This window comes from Silurus meridionalis, chromosome 2 (assembly GCF_014805685.1).
Source record: "Silurus meridionalis isolate SWU-2019-XX chromosome 2, ASM1480568v1, whole genome shotgun sequence".
NCBI lineage: Eukaryota > Metazoa > Chordata > Actinopteri > Siluriformes > Siluridae > Silurus > Silurus meridionalis.
This window is the reverse complement of record NC_060885.1, coordinates 23,672,410-23,695,341: the sequence shown is the minus strand read 5'-3', so window position 1 is coordinate 23,695,341 and position 22,932 is coordinate 23,672,410. Positions and strand designations below refer to the sequence as shown.

Genomic DNA, 22,932 nt, shown 5'->3' with positions numbered 1-22,932 from the left:
GGAATCTTTTTTTGAGTCATTAGTTAATTTAGTTCCTTTCCACAGAAATAAAATATAAAATTTTCAATAAGCAGATCCCCGAAGAAGTTTACATACATGAACTTCAACTATATTTCAATAATAAGGATATGACAATGCAGCTAAGGACAAATAATGATAAACAGAACGAGTAGCTCACTTTTCATCTCTTCTGGTCGCTTCGTTAGTTCTTTTGTCATGTGACTCCCATATACTTTATATAGAATAGCATACTTTTTGTGGCATATATATGAGTCTTGTGACAAAAGAACAAAGTACGTGGAACTACTTCATACTGTTTCCTGTACATAACCTACAGAGATGTTGACATGCTTTGGTAATGCACATCCAGCAGAAAATGAACACATTAAAGACACTTTCAAGATGAACTAATCGTTCCTGAACGACCCATCGCTTATTGATATCTCAACTTTTAGAGAGAACAAAAGACTTTTATGAGGGAATATCAAAGGACTTGTTTTATGGATGTTCCACCGAATTAAATATAACTGTAATTATCAAAAATGTTATGACATATCATTCAGACGCCTGTTTGTTCTGGCCGGTTAGTGATAAATGCTGTTGCCTACATTCTGGCTGTTGTGCAAAAATAGGTTCTGTATGTTAAAAATAGCGACAATGTCAACCAAGGCTTAAATTTACATATAGATTTAAGTTTTCTCACTTTCAATGTTGTGGAGCACTCAAGGACTAAGCAGAGGTTCCGCCTCAGGAAAACAGCCTGCCAGATCTCTGCCTGAAGTAACGGGGTGAAGTATTTGGGACATCACAAACTGAGTCCAAATCCTGTTCCATCATACACTCTATGGACACAACTTCGTTGGCATCTGGCTATAAGATTTGTATTTGTTTTATTTTTAACATTTCATTTCACATTCAGTCCCCTTGCTTTTATAATAATCTCCACTCTTCCGGGAAGATATTTCACTACATTTTGGAGTGTGCTTGTGGAGATTAGATGGGTAAGGAAGCCTGGGGTGCAATCAGTGTTCATATTGATCCCAAAGATGTTCAGTAGGGTTGAGGTCTTAAAGATCTTCCACTACTAACTATGTGAAGCATATCTTAATGAAGCTGGCTTTGTGCACAGGGACATTGTCATGCTGGAACAGGTATCCAAGTTCAAGTAAAGGAAAAATTAAATGCTACCACATCCATAGACTTTCTATACAAATGTGTACCTTCAACTTTGTAGTAACAGTTTGGGGTAGAACCACAAATGGTCAGGTGTTATGACCTTTGACCATATAGTGTAGAAAGTGTTTATATCATGGTATATTTATTCAAATTAAATCATTCTTATACCATGATCTGGTACACTTGATCCATTTTGCCATTGAACAACAGAAAAATATTTGCAGTGGCAAGATGTATTTATAGCTTTTAGGGTTATAAATGTCTGCTTTTCTTCATCTCTAAAACAAAGTGCTTGAGCATTGGGCATCTGTCTGTCCATCTTTAACAGTGTAATTCATGTTAGTATTCACTGTAAAACTTGATGGGATTGAATTTGTTTTTTGTTGTTTATTGGTTATATCCTTTTGTCTTAATTCTGCTTTTAGTTCACTTGTCTCGCTTTCTTTAGCCATTTTGACGCTCTTGTGACCTGCAAACCACTTAAAGGCTAATTACTGATTAAAGTATTGACCTGACCTGACATTGCACTGATGCATGTCCTCGAATGACGGTTTTGTTTTGTGTGTGTACAGGACTCCGGCATCCACCTGAGTGTGGTGGACGACTCCAATGAACACATGCTGACAGTGTGGGACTGGCAGAAGAAGTCCAAAATTGCTGAGATTAAGGTATTTTGAATGATAAATTGCATTTGCCAATTGCATCTATATTGCATGTACAGTCTTGAACTACATCAGATCTTTGCCACTCTCTATGTCCCACTAACTGCCTTTTTCCGATCACCGGTTATGTTTTTGCATTCTTTTGTTTGCCATTTCCTCTTTATTCTACTTCACTCTCAGAGCTTCCTCAGTTTGTTGCATGACATCATGCATGACCTCCTTCCTAACCAGCTCACTCACATCAATTAGCTTGTTCCTTTCTCTTATTCACTGCCCACACCCCATTATGCCTCTAACCCACTTTCTAGTTGTACACTAACTCTTTTTTTTGTATTTTTTCTCCCTGTTTGTCTCTGTCTCAGACTACCAACGAGGTGGTCTTAGCAGTCGAGTTCCACCCGACTGACGCAAACACCATCGTCACCTGCGGGAAGTCGCACATCTTTTTCTGGACGTGGAGCGGCAACTCTCTGGCTCGCAAGCAGGGCATCTTCGGGGTGAGGACACGTGAATTTAGACAAACACGTGCAGACTTATACTTGCTCAGTGAATCATGCTCTTGAAAAACTGATTTTAGCAGATTGCACAAGTCTGGGTTTTTTTTATATGATTTAGTGTTAACATGGGGCATTGAATGCAACACAGATGCAAATACACACAATACAAAAAGGCTGTGCAATTTAGCCAGATATGAGCTAGAACGAGGTTTTCTGTTTCATCTAATGACTCTGTGCCATACAGAGAAACATGGTTGCTAAAGTTTTAAAGATAAAGTGTAGTGCCAGCTCACCAATAAGTTTGAGTGGCATTCAAGTTGCAGCATGCAATTATAAAACGTTTTTATATCAGTTAAGATTTACTGGTGTCAATAGTATATGTTGGTGGACACCAAGTGGTCAACAAGTCTGTAAGACAACATTTATTTTCTTTCACACACACACACAAACATCCTTTTACTAAAGTGACCAAAACTGCCTGTCAAGTGATAGGAGAAACTGAGAATGCCTTTTTAATCTTTTAAAAGTTGAAATAAAAGGCAATGCGGATAAACACTCATAAACCGATTCCTCATAACATTTTAAAGCCACGACATTTTAAAGAACGTCACACACAGATATAGCTGAAAATTTTAAAACATTTTTGATCAATAAATAAAAAAATAAAAATAAGTGCAGAAAGGCCACATTGATGACAGGATTTGCATTTCACGTGTCGGCAAATCAAATTAAATCGACAGTATTAGGTACAGTACAGCACAACATCAGTGCACCAAAAAAAACAATAAAAAAATAATTTACAGAATTGAATTAGAACAGAATATACCTTTACAGAATCTCCTGGACATTAAGTATTGAAGCCCCTGCCGCCAAGATGCTGCATTAAAAATATTTATTTATTATTCACATTTTTATTTACAGCATTATCATTAGCACTTATTAAGAGACAACTGATATTTCTGTGTGAAAGCAGACCCATATAACTAAATTGGAATGATCCTCGTTTCATAAAACCTCTTCGAAGATTGGACTGTGCGATTGGTAGTCGAATCAGGCTCCTCCTATCGAAGCATCGAATCCTCGACTATTCGGGGTCACCCCTATTGTCATGCTTAGTGAATTTCACATAGTCTTTTCAAAACAGAATTTAAACTCGAATAATACAAGTGAGTCTAGTTTTTTCAAAAGAACTAATTAGAAATGCACACACACCACAAAGAAATTAAAATATTGTTTAGACTTGACAACCTGGGACACTAGAACACATTAGCTCTCTTATCTGTAATACTCAGAGACATAAATGTCAATGTTGATTTTTAGAATGTTTTAAGTTTTGAAACTTAAGTGTGAGGCTTAGCAATTTTTATTTATTGATTGTTGTTTTTTTTGTTATTTAGAAATATGAAAAGCCCAAGTTTGTACAGTGTCTGGCCTTCCTCAATAATGGAGACATTATGACCGGAGACTCAGGAGGCGTCCTGCTTATTTGGACCCGCAGCACAGCAGATCCTCCACCTGGAAAAGGACTTAAAGGTATTGCCTTTTCTCTGTCACGGTCTGACCGAGATGCGCTCTCTCTCTCTCTCCCTCTCCCTCTCTCTCTCTCTCTCTCTCTCTCTCTCTCTCTCTCTCTCTGTTTTCCACACAGAAAAGTAATTACCCAGAGCATGTGACTGTGTGTGTGACTGTTTGGGTGTGAGTGTGTTTGCAGGTCCCTGTCTTCCTGTAATGCGCTAATAGTTTTTGGAGGCATGCTGCAGAACTGGATCAGCAGAATTGCAGTGAGGCCTGCTGCCAAGATTTAAACATTATTCATGCTTCGATATGCCCCCCTGCATAGTGGGACATGGTGTATTTTAACACAGCACCCCCTGCAGGTTGTGTTAGTATAGTTAGTAGAAAACCTTTCCATAGAGCTGCATAGAAGTCGCAAGTCAAAATTAGCAGGAAAGCAGGCCATTTGGCCCTGAACTGAAGAAAAAAAAATTCTCTATATATTTTGGTCACTAAAATCAAATGATACATTTAAGGATATGTGTAAAAGAGAGAGTGAGTGAGCGAGCGAGCGAGAGAGAGAAACACTGAGAGCTAAAAGCAGTATCAGTGTCAGGCTGCACAAACCACATAAGCTATGAAAAAAATGTGTGGTACTTCATTCCCAGAACTCACCCTCTAAGCAATCATCAGATTTCCTTCATGCTTTCAACCTAACTTTCAGACCAGACTGTGATCCTGTCTTTCATCCAATTTACAATTTTTTTTCTTCATTTTTTCCCAGTTACTGTTTCTCACTCTGTCTCTTCTCATGTGGTGAACTCTTCTTCTCAACTAAAACTAAACACTCTTCTGCTCCCTGGCAGAACTGATGCTCGTGTTTATGGATTATTTCTGTTTCTCGTCTCTCTCTTTCTCTCTGGAGCATTTCAGATCAGCCGTCAAATCAAAGCCCACGATGGCAGTGTGTTTACTCTGTGCCAACTGAGGAATGGCACGCTACTGACTGGAGGAGGTAAAGACCACAAGATCATCCTGTGGGACCATGACCTGAACCCAGAGAGAGACATCGAGGTGGGTCACAAGACAGACACGCATGCCATCATACAGTACGCCCGTTCTAATTCGTGGCCAACACACACACACGTGAAGATCATTAGCAATTTTAGACGGCTCTCTGATTAATAACTACATCCTGATGTTCTCACGCAGACACACCAGCACAGCCATTTCTAAAAAAATAAAAAAAATTCAAAGACATGCTTTCAGGGCTCTGTATAAACATTTGTGGTTCTGTTATTAGTTAGTCTCCACTGAATGTTAATAAACATTGAAAAGCAAAATGGTTTGCATTCTGCCTGTCTTCATTCAGGTTCCAGATCAATACGGAACCATTCGAGCCGTGGCAGAGGGGAAGGGCGAGCAGTTCCTCGTGGGCACTTCACGCAACTTTATCCTAAGGGGCACTTTTAATGATGGTTTTCAGGTCGAGGTGCAGGTGAGGCATCACTGCGTTATTTGTGTATATATATATATATATATATATATATATAATATGCTTTTTGCCCATCTAATTCGAAAACATGGGCATTACTGCACAGCTAGTATTAATTAGAGGCTCCATTTTTTTTGGAAACCTGTTCTCCTTGAGTTTGGAATTTGGCTGTAGGGATGTGCTAATTCTGCCACAAGAGCGTTAGTGAGGTCAGGCACTGATGTTGGACAATAAGGTCTTGTGCACAGTCAGTGTTCCACTTCATCCCACAGGTTTTTAGTGCGGTTGAGGTCAGAGTTTTTGAATGCAGACAACTTAAATGCTTCCAAACAGTCCTTGGCAAAACCATTTCTTTGTGAAGCTCGCTTTATGCACAGGTGCAGTGCTACGGCTTGGAAGAAATCCTTAGTCCTCGTGAAGGGCAGAGCCGGCTGCCAATTCGCTTCAGCGCCATTCGAAGGTGGATTATTATTAACAGCAAATAAAAGTTAAATCAATTCAGTAAGCTAGGCTAGAGCATTGTTTATTATTTTGAAGAATGACCTCAACTGTATATCTTAATGTTTACATTATTATAATAGCCTATTTCATATTTATTCTTTTTAGTATTTTCCAATAAATTGTGCTGTTGTATTTACTGAAATAATACAATTCACACATACAAATACAACTGAGAAGTTAACTATTCTGTAGACTTAGTAGTTTGTCTCTTTCACTTCCACTTCCACATTTATATATATATATATATATATATATATATATATATATATATATATATATATATATATATATATATATATATATATAAAATAGTGCATCAGTGTAATTTGTTCAATAGTTTGTTTACAGTAAAAGTCCTGGGTGATTTAATCAGTGTGTCTATGAGAGTAATTTATAATATAATTATGATCTTAAACTTACTAAAGTTAGCATTTGAAAGTAATGAGAAAAAAATTTTGGGAAAAAAATATTTTACAGTGTAGCTAATGATATTACTTGTTTAAAACAAGTGTCAATGGCCACCAAAGAAGAGCTGATCCAGATCCACCTCCCTCACTTTGTCTCCAACACGTCCTACATGCACTGTCCCTCTAATAAACTCATTTCTAATCCTGTCCATCCTCGTCACTCCCAATAAAAATCTCAACATCTTCAGCTCTGCTACCTCCAGCTCCACCTCCTGTGGATCTCCACAGAAAATAAAACACTGGGAGCCACAACTTTTGACATCTAAAATGAAGATAACGTTTATGCTATGGTTAAAAAAAGCTGTATGTTGCAATTATGAACTCAATGAACTGCTACAGAGAAAACAACATTTTATTTCTGCAGGCAACAAAAACATTTTGAACTCAGAAATAAAAGACGCTTGGTTGAAGGTTACTTTTAAATAAAATACTCAATGTCTATTTAAATCCTCCTCATATTTATGAAATAAAAAGCCGAACTCAAATTATCCACCTGCTGCAAACCAAAAATGCAGTCTGCTTCTGTGTGCGCTCATCTTTTTATGGTGTGTACTGGAGCATGCAGTCAGCTGTCAACCTGAATTAAAAAAAAAGGATTATTTCAATGAAAAATGTTAAATATATATTTGCAATATAATAGGCAATTAGAATATTTATTTTAACTGGTTAATGTGATTTTTGCTCCTGAACCTCAAACTTTTATTTTCTTGGATTCATCCATGGTTGGCCTTGTCAATCGTGTACCGGTGGGTGTTGAATGTTGGTGGGTGTGGCGCTTATTTTGAGCGACAGAAAATACGTTTTATTTTGAAGTGACAACATCACCATAATCTTAAAATTTCAAATTACGTAAAAAGCTAACAAACTAAAATAAAATAAGTTTTAAGCCACAGGGCGCAGCAGCAAAGGGATGAAAGAGCCACATGCAGCTCCGCAGGTAGCCGACCCCTGGCTTAGGACCTCCAAATGTTTAAAACCGGCTCTGGTAAAGGGCGATCATCATAGACAGTCATGTGCCTCCAACTTAGTGGCAAAAGTTTAGAGAAGGCCACTACTTTTGACCATCTTGTGTTTATTTTTTTATTTTTTTATTTCAAATTTGAATGGATGAAGTTAAAAAACTTCAAAAGATCATTGGAATATGCCACATAAACAGCTGCTTCAGATATCCAGACTGAGAGTAAGGATCGAAGATACTTTGAGCAGACTGATATGAATCAGAAGCTCATATCCACCTCAGCAGCATTTGCTCTGTGATTTTCCACAGCACATTGGCCACGCTTTGACACAGACTTTTTTTGCCAGCTATTTTGTACTAGTGTAAACAGACTGGAGAAAAAATTCCACACACTCGCTCAAAGCTGGACGGTTTTGCCTTTCCACCTCATATGGAAGGATGGAAAGAATTCACTTTAGATGCTTTTCCTGAAATGCATAGAATATTACCATTTGTCAGGTGTTTGTTCTTAACACATACACTTACAGCAGCATTGTCTAACCTGTCTCTCTCTCTCTGTCTGTCTCTCTCTTCCTCTTTCTTTCTCTCTCTTGTCCAATAGGGTCACACAGATGAGCTGTGGGGTCTGGCCTCTCATCCGTTTAAAGACTTGTTCCTCACCTGTGCACAGGATAGGCAGGTGTGTCTGTGGAACTCAGTGGACCATTCACTGGAATGGACCAGATTGCTGGAAGTAAGGAAACACACAAACATACACACAAATATGCAGACTCATACACCCTCTCAATCATACACTATGTGGAGAGCCTAGTAGAATTAGAAAACACATTTAGAATCATTATAATAATTATGATAATCCGTTCAACATATACACTATATGCACAAAAGTACAGTGACATCTGACATTTTCAGCCTTATCTAGTTCCTCTGATATAGCTGTTATATCTTGTTCCATATCCAAACTCCGGTTCCTCCCCAAACCACAAAATTGGAGGGGCACAATTTTTTTTGGAGTTGGCAACATTACATTTTCCCTTCGCTTGAACTAGGAGACCCACACTTGCTCCAGCATTACAGTGCTCCTGTGCACAAATCCAACATAGGCTTTACATGGGTTGGAGCGGAAGATCTTGGACCTCTGATAGCACCCCATGACTCCTCACCCGGCATCAGCTGATTTTACTAATGCCCTTATAGTTGAATGAGTACAAATCACAAATGTAGTAGAACATCTTTCCAGTAGAGTGAATAGGCACTAAATGTGAAATAGGGTATATGAACTTTTGTTCATAGTTTGAGTAACAAACTCAAATTCGGCTTGCCCATATCATAAAATATGTGAGGCCTTAAAGGGCCATAAGCTGTAGGCTATTTATTTTTAACATTAGGTGACACGAATGGTGATATATCATAATATAAAAAATAATATAGGCCTGTAAAGAGTTTATTTGTCCTTCGTGTCCCATCCCCATTGTCTTTGTGCTCCATAAACGTTTCTGTTTCCTACATATTTGTGGTTTTCACACTGGGTCACACACTTTTTTTTTTAAAAGTCAAGAAGTAAATCATGCTAAAAAGCTCCCTAACCCGATGAATTTTTTATTTTGCTACGGTTCTGACTGCATTTTAAATAACAGATACATGTCAGATTTATTTTAACCAGCATTTTGGTACTGTGAGATGAGAGTGTTGTAAATGGAACCGTTTAAGTAGTTACAGGCCATTTTTTTTCTAAATGTCCATGTCTTGATTTTGACAATTTTGATATAGATGATGAGTGTAGTAATGGAGATTTGTATCATCTTTGGCAGGAACACGGACACTGCGCAGACTTCCACCCTAGCGGTGCTGTGGTTGCCATTGGCACTCATTCAGGGAAGTAAGTTAGCATTTAAGCATCCCTGCTGATATTTTGATATTTCGTGCTTGTATGTATTATGTTTTCAATAAGAAAATCATTGCCCTGTGTTATTTGCGCATGTGTGCAGGTGGTACGTTCTAGATGCTGAGACTAGGGACCTGGTGGCCATCCACACAGACGGCAATGAACAACTGTCAGTGATGCGCTACACCGTGGGTGAGTGACTTCTTAGAGAATGAGCTCGGTCACTGGATTTCGAAAGAAGTCGGTATAAATGCACAGCATTTAATGCAAGTGATAATTAGATTTTTTTTCTGTGGTTGAATCTCATGTGGTATTTTTTACACATATAGCGCACCACTTTTAGTAAGAGTGTATTGAAAGAACACTGGAAATATTACATTGGCATGAATTGTTGTTGTCAAAAGCCTGTCTTGAAAGCAGGTTTATATGTTTGTATGAATTTGATTAGTAAAGCAGTAATTTGATTTATTTATATATATATATATATATATATATATATATATATATATATATATATATATATATATATATATATATATACACATTATACATTATTAGCACAAACTATATAGACACATATATATAATATAAGGTTTGTGTATGTTTGTAGACAGAAAGAGAGATCGACAGACATACAGACACCTGACCATGACATTTGCATGTGCTCTTGAACATCCTATTCCACATTTAGTCCCCATTTGCTGATTTATTAACCTCCACTCTTTCTCAGATGTTTCACTAGATTTTGGAGTGTGTTTGTGGAGATTTGTGTTCATTCAGCCACAAGGGTGTTAGTAAAGTCAGGTACTGATTCAGGTGATGTGAGGAGGCCTGGAGTGCAGTCAGTGTTCACATTCATCCCAAAGGTTTTCAGTAGGATTGAACACCATCTAAACTCTTTAGCAGTCCACTCAGGATTACTTTTACTCTAACGCCTGTAACCCATGTCTTAATGGAGCTGGCTTTGTGGCAAGAGACATTGTCTTGGTGAAACGGGTTTGGGTCTCTTAGATCATTGTGTAGGGATGGAAAATTTGGGTGGGTATATATAACTCTATATATTTTTGATAGTAATTAATATTTTTATTAGGATTAGGATTTTTTTTTTTTTTATGTTTATTGCGAACCATGCTGTTACAGAAAATTATTCAATACCTTACAAACACCTGACCAATAGAGAAAATTTTTGAATACCCTTGTATTTCATTTTTTATAATTAATATGTAAAGAACCTTTTTTATTCTCTTCTCTCTCTTACTTTGTTTCTCTCTTTTTGCTCCCAGATGGTACACTGCTGGCAGTGGGATCACATGATAACTTCATTTACCTCTACACAGTGTCGGATAACGGACGCAAGTACAGCAGATACGGGAAATGCTCTGTGAGTCCCATGTTAATGAGAATTCATCTCGGTGTCTTTCTCACACTGCTGAAGAGAGTAATTTAGATGACTGTCATGATTTAGAAGCTCTGGTTGTGCAAGTCAGCGCAACCTTTAGGTGTGTTTAAATGTTTTTATGTGTCCATTTTTTTCCCGCCAAGGGACTTTACCGAGGTCAGCTGCCTGTAAGTGTATTTCCCCCTTAGGTGTTATAACATCTGACATGTTAATGTGAGGGGAGGAATGCGAGTGTGTGTGCACGAGAGAAGGGTGGAGAGAGAGTCCGAATCTTTACTGCATTCAAAAAGGACTGCTTGGAATATATCTTCATGTCTCATGAGACAAAGGAATAAAGCTGTGGTGTTGCTGTAGATGTCAGTAAGTCAGATATGTGGAGTGTACTACAGTAATTATTAGTAGCTTTGTTAAGGTCAGTAGAGACACGCTTGTGGTGAGTGTTTATGGAGCATGATACTGGATCGGCCGTGACCTGCTTCACATCTCACTGGGCTGGAACTCGCCGGAGCGTTATGAATCCCACCTCTGTTCGACTTGTTTTTCTTTCCTTTGTTCTGCCAGCCTTTTCTCTAGTTTTTCTAGTAGCTTAACCTTGCACGTAATGTCCTGTGGAGAAATTAAGGAGACAAACAGCTCAAATAAACACAAAATAAAGGAAAAAAAAGTCCAGATATAACACTTTTTCCAAATTGGATTTTATGTAGTTTTAAGTCCAGGATAATTTATGACCAGCAAAATCTGATATGATTTTAAAAAAACCGACAAAAATTTGATTATGCCTCCAAACAGGATCAAGATTTTTTTTAATACCCTTCTTCACATTAGACATATAATTTTGAAGTTATGTAATGCATACAAATGAATAATTAAAGAATTAGAGGTCGAACCATATTGGATTTGACCGATATCAATAGCAAGGTTGGATCATACTCGCTGATAAGGGATTGATCAACCAATAGTTTTTAAAATGGATACTGGATAAAAAAAAAATAAAAAAAAAACACTCCATGTAAAATAGTACTGAACTTTATTACACAGAAAAAAAGAGAAAAACCGTTCTGAATCATGAAAATGTGCTAAATGAAATAACTATATTAATTATATTAATAAACATATTTATATAATTAATAAAATATCAATTAAAAGAGAATCTATGTATGTGGTATTATATGGAATATGTTAATCGTTTCCATTGTTTGTTTGATGTAGATGCTCCGTATCCGAACGGTGCTTCCTTAATTCCCATTACAACATTCAATTATAATGAATGGAAATTCAGTGCCACCCACATAAAAATGGGTTCTCTTATGAGTCTAGTCCTCTCAAGGTTTCTTCCTTATTATAGTCATAGGGATAAACTTATAAGGAACAAAATTATAGGCAGTAAACGTAAACATTCCAACTTTATTCAGTTCAATTCATTTTTATTTGTATAGCGCTTTTAACAATAAACATTGTCTCAAAGCAGCTTTACACAGATAATGTGGTGATTAAAAGTGAATGTTCTTCATAAGTAAGTTTGTCCCTGATGAGCAAGCCGGGGGCGACTGTGGCAAGGAAAAACTCCCCAAGATGGCATAAGGAAGAAACATTGAGAGGAACCAGACTCAAGAGGGAACCCATCCTCCTTTATAACCTCTTTATCTGTGTAAATCTACTTTGATACAATGTCCATTGTAAAAAGCGCTCTACAAATTAAACTTAAAATGAATTGAATTACCAATTCAAGTAACCGTCCTAAAATGTTATGGTTATGCTCACGTTCTTGTGCGAATATCTGCTAGTCTGTACATGGATGCTGTGCTGATGTTGGATGGGCGTTTGCAGATGTGGTTAGTGACAGCAAAACAGCAAAAATTTGCACGAGACCGAGAGGAGCACGAGCCACAGTGGAGGAAAGAGAAGCAATCCGGCGAGGTCAGCTTGTGGCTTTATTCACACCAGAGGCTGTATACACACATCAAGCAAGTTCAGTATACAAATGGAGGGCTGTGCACAGCTGCACAACAGCTGCAAAATAAAGCAGTGTCTGGGACTGTGAGGTGGGGGCTGGGAAGCGAGTGGACATGTCTGTGGATGAGAGCCAAGCCGAGGAAGATGAAGTGTTGTGGTTTCCAGCAGGCCGACGTTGGTGATGTGGGGTGGCATATGTGATGATTGATAGGCTGCTTGCTTTGTTTTTGTGCATACACTCAGTTCAATGTGTGGTGCAGCTTCATGGGCGAGTATGCATGTACTGTATGAAGTGCATGCACATGGGTGGGGGTGTGTGTAGGAGAACGTGACTCCGGCAGCCTTTGCCCCAGGCCTGGAAAGATGGCATGTGTGAATATTTACGTTAGAAAATGGGAACAAAACCCTATTCAAGGGCATCAAAGAGTTTGGGAAAAACAAATCAAGATTATCATCCTCAATTGGGAATGAGCGGTTCTGGGATGAGAGCCTGCCTGTCTGTCTACATTTCTAATAGTTGGCTGCCTGAAAAATTAGTATATCAATGTGATTTACTAGAAATGAAATTAGTTGTGTGCTAAGCCTTTTTAAGAAGCAAACGTTCCACCACCCTATACTGCATATGCAGCTGTGTTTTTCCTTACAGAATGCATTTGCCAGTGTGCTCCAGCAGGAATGGAGCCAGAGCTGAGCCTCACTTGGAGCACGTAGTCTGAATAGTATCACAGACGTGTTCTATAGAGACTGCTGTTGATCCTCGAAAAGCTATACCTTAGCTTGAGTTCCCAATAAAGTACCTAGCAACTTGTGCATAATACTGTAGAGAATTGCATATAGTTCTCTTGATTTTAGTATTATGTGTTTTATTTGTAAAGACTTCTACTAAACATGTGGCACAATAAATTAAATTGCTGTTGTTTTATCTAGTACATGTCAATGTGTGTGAGCTAGGCAAATGAGTATTATTTAATAACAAAGCCATTTAGTAATATATAGACAACAGAAGTCCTAAGATCCCACAAATTATATTTTTCTTTCTTGTTTTCCCGTTATCACGAATTTTCTCCTGATCTCGCCATAACAAACATAATTTCCTCGCGATCAGAACTTACTTATCCGTGTATTCCAGCATGTTCCAGAGGCAGCATCATCGCAGCATCATGGATGATTGCATTTGCTTTTACTTTGATCAGGGGCTCAATCAAACTGAAATAGCAGTGTCAGTGATCGACAATGTGCACGTACGTGACCGACACTGGAGAAGGTGGCTGTGAGGTCTGCAACGTTATCATTGAAGACAAAATATCAACCCTGAACATGTAGTCAATTTCAATGCCAACTTGAGGGACTGGGACTTCTGCATGGCAACCGAATGATGCATGAAAGATGCAAATTTGAGTTTTTAAGTAATTTTAATTAACATTTGATTTAAGTACTGCTTACAAGGAGACAATGTTTATGTTGAGATCAGGAGTTGTAATCACGAGAAAGCAAGAAAGAAAAATGTTAAAGCATGGCCTCTTAGGACTTCCATAGTAGACCATTTTGTCAGTTCTTTTTTTCTTTTCAAAATTATAACGCAATTCATATATCAGAAATATTATCCAGCTTTAATTGTCTCGATACCTTCATTGTAAATAATGGTAGAAAAAACTATAATACAAAAGAAACATGATTATGTATAGCATTGACATGTTACATATATAAAACTAAGAAACACATCTGATAGCAAGAATACACATTTTTTCATGCTACCTATTGAATGTTCTACTGTTGTGCTTCAGTTGTGCATTTGCCCTGAAACTGATTACATTAAATATTGTTCATTCAAACTGCTTGTGTGAAGCATTCCACACTATGCACAGTGTGTGTTTGTGGCCCTGTGGTGTGTTAGCAGGCCCTAGGGAATAACTGACTCTGACTTGAATGGTCACTGGCTTTCTGTTTGGGTTGTATGCAACTTATCAGTTTCTTTAATCTAATTGGTCTTGAGAAAAAGCAGGAAACAGCAGAAATTGACTTTAAGAGCAGATGGACAGCAGCTGATAACCCGAATTAACATTTTGTTTGAGATATATTCACATATGTCTTTCATCTCTATTGCCATTGGGTAATTTACAGGTATGTTTACTTTTGTTTCTCACAAAAATAACGTTTTTCCAATTTTTATTTCATTTCCAGGGACATTCCAGCTACATTACGCATCTTGACTGGTCCCCCGACAACAAGTTCATTATGTCCAACTCAGGAGACTATGAAATCCTTTACTGTAAGTGTGCAGCAACAAGAACACACACACACACACACATACATACCATAAACAAAAAGAGACAAGTCTGTCACACACACCAGATCAAATAAAATTTCTTTAATGTATGTGTAATTAGTTGTAATAGTAAATTTACTTAACAATTGAATATATTGCACTCAGTAAGTGCAACAAAATTCTCTCTCGCTCTTACCCTCATTCTCTCAATTCTGTTTTTCCTTTAGGGGACATTCCAAATGGCTGTAAGCTGATTCGTAATCGCTCCGATTGTAAGGATATCGACTGGGCCACGTACACGTGCGTGCTGGGATTCCACGTCTTCGGTCAGTATCACGAGTTTACTTGCTCTAGGGTTTGGAGTAATGCAGATTGACTTATTTTTTATTTATGTAAATGCATTGATTTAAGTTTAAAGCTATTTCAATAAAGGTCAATAGTTGATTGCTGGAACTATCGGCTATTGGCAAAAATCCATACCGCCTCTAGAGGCGAATCTCTGATGCCACGTGGTATTTAACACTGAATGGAGAGCGTTATATTATATTAATATTATATTATAATTCATGTATTCATATTTATTTAGCACATTTCATGATTTAGTACTTTTTTCTGAGGGAGGGAGTAATAAAGTTCAGAACAATTTTACATTGAGTGTTCTGTTTTATTTTATTTTGTTTTTTTATCGAGTATCTATTTTAAAATTTACCGATTGATTAATTGGTTATCGGAAAGTACGATGCAACCCAGCTATCGGTATCGGTAAAATCCACTATCAACCTCTAATTTCAAGTGTGTCGCTCTACTTATTATTCAGTGCTTAATTCCCAATTATGTCTCTTCTTGTTAGTTCCTCTTATGATTGTTGCTTTTAGTCTCCATTTGTTTGTCTGTAATTTTAACCTCACCAAGTTTTTTTTTTTTCCCTCTAACATACCCTTCCACATTTGCTCCTAAAATAACCTCCAATCTTCTGGACAGATGCATCACTATGTTTTAGAGTGTGCTTGTGGAGATTTGTGCATTAGTAAAGTCAGGTACTGATGTAGGTGAGGTGAGGAGACCTGGGGTGCAGTCAGCATTCACATTCATCCCAAAGATGTTCAATAGTGTTGAGGTCAGAGAAGGCCAACAGAATTGATCACTCTAACCCATGTAAAGCATATTTTTATGCAGCTGGCTTTGTGTAAAAGGACACTGTCATGCTGGAACAGATTTGAATCTTCTAGTTTAAATGAAGGGAGATTTTAATGATACAGCATCCAAGAGCGTCCTATGCATTTGTATGCCTTAATGGTAATAGTTTGGGGAAGAACCACGTTTGGCTGGTAAAATCAGGTGTCCCATTACTTTTTGTCCATGTAAGATATGACCAGCCTTGTTGATCTTTTGACTACATTACAGCAATGACCAAAGCAGCAACACATACACACATACACAGAGAGCTGAATCAGCCAGTAAACCTAATAGAGACAGTAATGTCTACACTCTACACTTCTGGGCAAAAATAGAAAGTAGGCCATGTCCAAAATGGTAAAATATTAAGCTGTGAATAATCTTAATAATAAAATAATTGGGCATTTCTCTGTTTCTAGCGTATCACTAGAACAATTCACCGCGAATAATTGAGCAAATGGTGGCACATGAGCTCTCAGAAGTGCTGGTGTTTCATTCTTGCTTATTTCCCTGACTCATAATTTGTTGTTCAGGCCATTAAACGTTTATTTATTTATTCAATTTTGCCCAGAAGTGTATATGCAAAGCTCATTGTATGAACTTGAATAAGTATACAAGTAAAGTATGTGGGACTTGTATATCAGAGTGTAAATAAGTGTCTGTGTGTGTTTGTCCTTTAAGTATTAGAATTCCCCCCCATGTGATAATCAGTGATCAATTCGGACTCTATGGCCGTGTTTTGTGTTTGTTGTGGAACAGGAGTGTGGCCAGAGGGATCAGATGGAACAGACATCAACGCTCTGGTCAGATCTCACAACAGGAAAGTCATTGCTCTGGCTGATGATTTCTGCAAGGTGCACCTGTTCCAGTATCCCTGTTCCAGACCTAAGGTCAGTGTCAGCATCCTGAAAAGATCCAGAACCTTTACTAAAAGACCCACCATAAATAGTATATAAACATTTTTTTTAATAGCTTTGAGATCCCAACGCAGGAAGTGTGTTTGCCATTGTATTACAGTATATGCCAATTTACTGATGAGGCTTAAGTAGGCACAGGATCTACGAAGATTAATAACAATAATCTTAATTTTATACAATGCGTTTAAAAGTCTCCCTTTCAAAGCGTTTTACAAATAAAAACAAGATAAACCTTATACATGCATCACCTAAGAGCTATCGTAAAGAAATAAGTTTTAAGAGCATCTTAAAAACACAAAGAGAATTTAGGCTGTTTATACCAGTGGGAAGAGAATTCCATAATTTATGAGTGTAAGAAGAGAAATCCCGGTCACCCTTAGTGTAGAAGGAACAACCAATAGACCAGAATCAGTGGAACAAAGATCCCTGGGAGTGTAAACGGTTACAAGTTGTGACTAGGGCTGAAACGATTCAAGTTAAGTTAAGTTAAGTCAAGAGGCTTTTATTTTCATTTCTACTATACACAGTGGTACACAGTACACAGTAAAAATTAGACAACGTTCCTCCAGAACCCTGGTGCTACACTAAACAACATAGAGCTACTACACACAACATAAAGCTACATAAAGTGCATGTGCAAGTTCCTTCGAGTAACTCAAGTAATTTAAATACAAATGATTTGCCTTCCTTTAGTTCATTTAACTACACACAAAGCACTGCGTTTCCCCATGGACTATTACAGATGCACCACCCGCTAATCTCTGGACCACTCTGGGGTCTTATTTCTAAACGTGGCAACAAAGGTTGAGAAGGGGAATTGGCAACAGAGATAGCGTGCACAAGCTTTACGTGGAAAGTGGCGTACACACGTTTCCATACCCGTTTTGTTCGTACGCCACTTTCCACGCAAAGTTTGTGCACGCTACTATCTGTGTATATTCCCTTTTCATCCTTTGTTACCATGTTGTGCACATGCAGGAAAAATTATGAAAGCCTCTAGCGCCTCTGATAGCACTACTGCATTTCTACCAGCTCATTGGATAACAAAAAGAATAAGCATTATTGTTCCTAATAAAGTGGACATTGTATTTTATTTTGTTCACAGGCCCCCAGTCATAAGTACAGTGCTCACAGTAGTCACGTGACCAACGTTAGCTTCATGCATAACGACAGACACCTGGTGTCGACCGGCGGCAAGGACACCAGCATTATGCAGTGGCGCTGCCTGGGCATGAGCGATCCCCTGCACAACTCAAGCACAGGAGTCCAAGCCCCCGTGACTGCCGTACCAACCTCTCTGTCAATCACCCGAATGGAACCAGATGCCAATACACCACCCCCGACACCCACTGACACCCTGGAAGCCACCCCTAACGGACAGCAAGAAGGCAACGAAACTCCTCCTTCACAGGACGAGCCCACACCCACTTCCGATAGCACTGTGAGCCAAAAGGACAGCCTGGAACCAAGTGACGACACGGCCACACCTAGCGATGAGGGCGCACCCTTTACTCCACCCTCTTAAACAAAACAAAACAAAATAAATGGTGGCCGAGGGGGTAATTATCCCTCGTTTCCACTTGCGTGCTCCACCCAGAGGCACCAGGCTTGCCGTGAATGGTCGTAGTGCATGCACAAGGGGCTCCTTCGATTTTCATCTTTTCAGGTTCTTTCTTTTTCTTTCAACGTGTGTGTTTGTATGTCGTTAGTTCGTGAGGACGAAAAAAGAGGGCAAAAATGAATGAAGTATCGCTGTTGTTTTGCCCAGGAGGAATTATGCTTCGAGGAATAGCTGTTGGAAACGGACACTAGCATGCCTGGATACGCTGATACACACAAACACTACAGCAAAACATGAGGATTACACACACACACACACACACACACACACACACACACACACACATTATTAAGTGGATGCACATACTAAAAAAAGATCATTTAATATATCATTGGACAACCTTAACATAAAATCAAATATTAGCCAGTATCAATGCAAAATATAGCTGAAAATCAAATATAGGCAAATGTTAAGACTTTTAAACTAATTAATTACTCTCTTTTGTGAATAATGAGGAGTTTCAAAAGTTTTTTTTTTTGTGAAATGCCTGCCATAGCATCTTAACCTGAGCCAAGAATATAAAAAAATAAATGCCAGGCAGTTCACACTGACTCATTGAACAGACTTTTGCAGAGCTCATTAGCTTCTTCTGCGCAAGTTAGCATCAACTGTGGACAGATTTGCAGCATGGCATGACGCTAATAATTAATGTTAAGGATCAGCTAGGCATATTATTAGTGTACGTATTATCACAAACACACACTTATATATCCACACACACACATACACACACACATACAGTTTATTCTGGGGCTGCAGTTTGTTCAAAGCCAGTTTTCTCCTGGACATTTGCTCCTGTGTCTCTGAAGCTCTGCCCAGCACAGCGCATGCACACCAGATCAGCAGGCTGTCTGAATGTCTTCAGCATGCATTGCCATTAAGACATAGTTTTTTTTTTTTCATCTAACCTCCTCGTATTCAAACAGCCCTTTTTTTTTAGCCTGTATTCTAAATGCTGATCTCTTTCCTGTCAAATAGATTCATTTTCAGACTATTTCCCTCTTTATTTTGTTCATTGGACTGATTTGTTTTTTATCTTGAAAGTAGATAAATGAGTCTTAAATGTGTGTGATTGTGTGTGTGTTTGAGATCACGTGCAGATGTATGAGTTTTGTTTTATTTTTCCACATCTTTCATTCCAAAAGGAGGTGTTTGTGCACCTTTCTTTCCTCCTTCCCAGGGAACTCAGGATCACTCATTTAGGTCACTATTCTAATCAGAATGTGATCGAGAGATCTGTTCTTGTTCTCCTTTCTCAGAGTGTTTTTCACCACTTCAGCAATGCATTGCGACACCGATACTCGGCTAACGGAGGAAAAAGACTGAACAAAGTTTTATGCGTTTGAAACATGAGCTGCACCACAGAAGAGCCAGTCAGCAGTAACACAGCGGCTTCACTCTCAAGTTTTTTTTTTTCCCCAGTTAGATGGAGCTGTGATATTTATGATTTCTAAAGAATGATACACCAAATACTACAGAAGGTGCCTCCAAAATTTCAACAATCATCTTTCTAAAGCGATCCTAAATCTAGACCAGTTTTTAACATGCACTTAATTTCTCCCTTTTGTTATTTATTTAGGCTATGCAAAATGCTATCATCCTCACTTTTGCTTACTATTATAACTCACTCTTTTATGTTCCTGCTCACTATTATATTCTTCTGCTCACTATTATAACCACCTGCTCACTATTATAACTTTTTGCTCACTATTATAACCTCCTGCTGATTTCTGTTCACTATACTAACCTCCTGCTCACTCATATAACCTGCTCACTTCTGCTCACTAATATAGCCTCAGGCTCACTCATATAACCTCCTGATCACATTTATCCTCCTGTTTAAGTTTAGAAACTCCTCCTATTGCTTATAACCTCTAGCTTCACTCAATTATCCTAGCCGCTCCATTTTCCTGCTTATTCATGCTCACTCTTATAACTTCCTGCTTACTGTTAATACTGTATACTGTTAACTGTATACCAGTCTATTCACTTCTAGTTCCTGTTATAACGTCATGACATTACTGCCTCCTTATATTATCGTAATTTTCTGCTATAAGATCCTGTTCAATTTATAACCTCCTACATGTTAGAGCTTAAAGTAAAAAAAAAAAAAAAAAAAAAAAAAAAAAAAATCTGGTCCATCTCATCCCATGTTGCACAGCTCATTCTTTTACATTTTATATATGCACTCCAGTGAAAGAGAGAAGATAAGTGTGTGTTGATAAACATTATCAAAGCCTACACGTTTTATTACAAAAATCTATAAAAAAAAAAAAAAAAAAAAAAAAAAAAAAAAAAATCTATATAAAAACAAAAGGCAACCTGATCTCTGATGTGTTGCTGGCGACATCTTCTGTACACTTGCAGCATTGCGATGTGTTGAAAGGGATAGATGAAAGGTGTAGTATAGAAAAAGCTAGTGTATAAAGGCATGACGTCTAGTGGTAATGCATGATTTCTCATTAAACTGTAAGAATAATGAAGGCATTAGGAAGCATTGATTAAATACATTAGGAGGGTTTTATAAAGGTTTTGGGATGTGAGTGATTAACTTCTGCTGTGTTTTTATGGGAATCATTTATTTTTTACATGAAAGGATTCAGTATATCAAGCTGTGTGTTATTTGATACTGGTCTAGTTGTAGGTGATGTGCACGTTTAAGAAAGCCATTTTCCGGCATTAGACGTTTAATAGATGGAATGTAAAGGTGATTATATGCCTACTGAGTCATGCAGTGTGGTGTATCGCTGCAGCAGCGCTGTTACTACAGCCTCTCATCTCCAGCTGGTCTGCAGTTTTTTTTCTAACCCTTTGGATTCTAAGGCCTTTTTGGATTGATAGCATAATTTTTTTTCAGTGATCGTTTTGGTGTTTTTGGAGAATGTTTGATGTCTGTAGACGGATCTAAACCTGCTTTTGCTGTAATACTTAGCTTTAGTGCAAAATGGCACTGTTTCTTTGCTCAGGGTCAGACCTGGTCACCTTCCTCTCCTACTTTTGCCTCTGTGTTGATCAGCTCCTTAAAAAAATACAAATTAAAAAAAAAAAAAAGAAAGAATAAAGACAGCAAATTTTCACACACACAACATGCCCTTGGTCTTTGTGACCAGTTGATTCAGGCTAGTTTCAGGGATTTCACAGGCTGCCATTTCCAGACACCATTTGTACATTCACATGTGGATACTATGTGTATATAATAGTTCCTCTGTATGTATATAACTCTGTGGGAATGCGTCCTGTACAATAACTTGTACATGTTCATCGAAGCCTTTTTGAATGTTTTGTAATCACCCATGCTGCAAAACCGCAACGAAAACCCAGACATCAGGGCAAGAGCTTGAATCTGCAGTTAGAAAGCAGTATGTCAAGTGGATGTGCTTTTTGGACATTTGGAAATTCTTTGGCTACATTTTGCCTCTAGGACCCTTACTTATAAAACTCACTTTTCGTCTTTTACATCCAATGAAGGTGACATTCAGAAGACTGTTGCCTGATATTGGTGTGTAAATAAGGGGCTTCTTTAGGAATGTTTTTTGAATGCCACGAGTGGCCTTGCTATGTGATTTCTTTGGGAGAGTGTGGAATATGGTATGGTTAATAAATAGTTTTTTGTGTATATTGTTTGATAACAGTGGGTAGGATATCCAGAAGTACTTTTTATATCGTTGAAATGGAACTGTGGATACATTTTTCATGTTATTGGGCAGGTTCAGTAATCAGCCTGATTTTCTTTCAATGGGCTGCAGTGTTTCTACACATATTTAAAAAATAAATAAATAAATGGTGGAGAGGAACAGGGAAAGAGTGAGAAAATGCAAAACTGGAGTGGAAAAAAAAAACTTCTGGAATGGTCTGGATCTTTAACTAGAAACCCTGGAAAAAAATTCCCAGAAAGCTTTCCCAATTGCCAGTTTGCTTGATCAAAATCGCATTGGATAAGTGGGTGGGGAAAGGAGCCGGTGTTTATATTAAAGCTTTGTGACAAACATGATGAAGTTGGTTGCAGCAGTGATCATGGAAATTATGTCAACAAATATGAATTTTTTTTTTTTTTTTATCTTCTCCCTTGTAACATTGTTTGAGCCAATATGTCTTTCATGCATTCCTGTCAATGGGCAGAAAAATACTAAAGATTTTAGAAAATAAACATTCATTTTAAAATGGTGTGATTTTCTTTCTTTTTTTTTTTTTTTTTTGGTAACTAACAAATAGTACAAATATTTATATATATTTATTTATTTATTTATATAATATATATATAAACAGTACAGACCAAAAGTTTGGACACACCTTCTCATTCAAAGAGTTTTCTTTATTTTCATGACTATGAAAATTGTAGATTCACACTGAAGGCATCAAAACACTGAATTAACACATGTGGAATTATATATGGAATTATATACTTAACAAAAAAGTGTGAAACAACTGAAAAATGTCATATTCTAGGTTCCTCAAAGTAGCCACC

General features: G+C 37.8%; 1 protein-coding gene across 4 annotated transcripts in view; it reads left to right on the top strand.

The window, feature by feature from the left end:
- LOC124377370 (echinoderm microtubule-associated protein-like 4) overlaps window positions 1-22,631 on the top strand; it is a 95,535-nt gene extending 72,904 nt beyond the window's left edge. For all 4 annotated transcript variants that reach the window (XM_046836829.1, XM_046836837.1, XM_046836823.1 and 1 more), the window contains 13 exons: window positions 1,749-1,844; window positions 2,201-2,335; window positions 3,733-3,868; window positions 4,755-4,903; window positions 5,202-5,327; window positions 7,852-7,983; window positions 9,062-9,129; window positions 9,239-9,327; window positions 10,419-10,516; window positions 14,669-14,756; window positions 14,981-15,079; window positions 16,689-16,819; window positions 17,952-22,631. In XM_046836829.1, coding sequence (XP_046692785.1) covers window positions 1,749-1,844; window positions 2,201-2,335; window positions 3,733-3,868; window positions 4,755-4,903; window positions 5,202-5,327; window positions 7,852-7,983; window positions 9,062-9,129; window positions 9,239-9,327; window positions 10,419-10,516; window positions 14,669-14,756; window positions 14,981-15,079; window positions 16,689-16,819; window positions 17,952-18,371 — 1,767 coding nt within the window. In that variant the 3' untranslated portion in view covers window positions 18,372-22,631. The remainder of the gene's footprint in view (window positions 1-1,748; window positions 1,845-2,200; window positions 2,336-3,732; window positions 3,869-4,754; window positions 4,904-5,201; window positions 5,328-7,851; window positions 7,984-9,061; window positions 9,130-9,238; window positions 9,328-10,418; window positions 10,517-14,668; window positions 14,757-14,980; window positions 15,080-16,688; window positions 16,820-17,951) is intronic.
- Window positions 22,632-22,932: the final 301 nt, after the last annotated feature.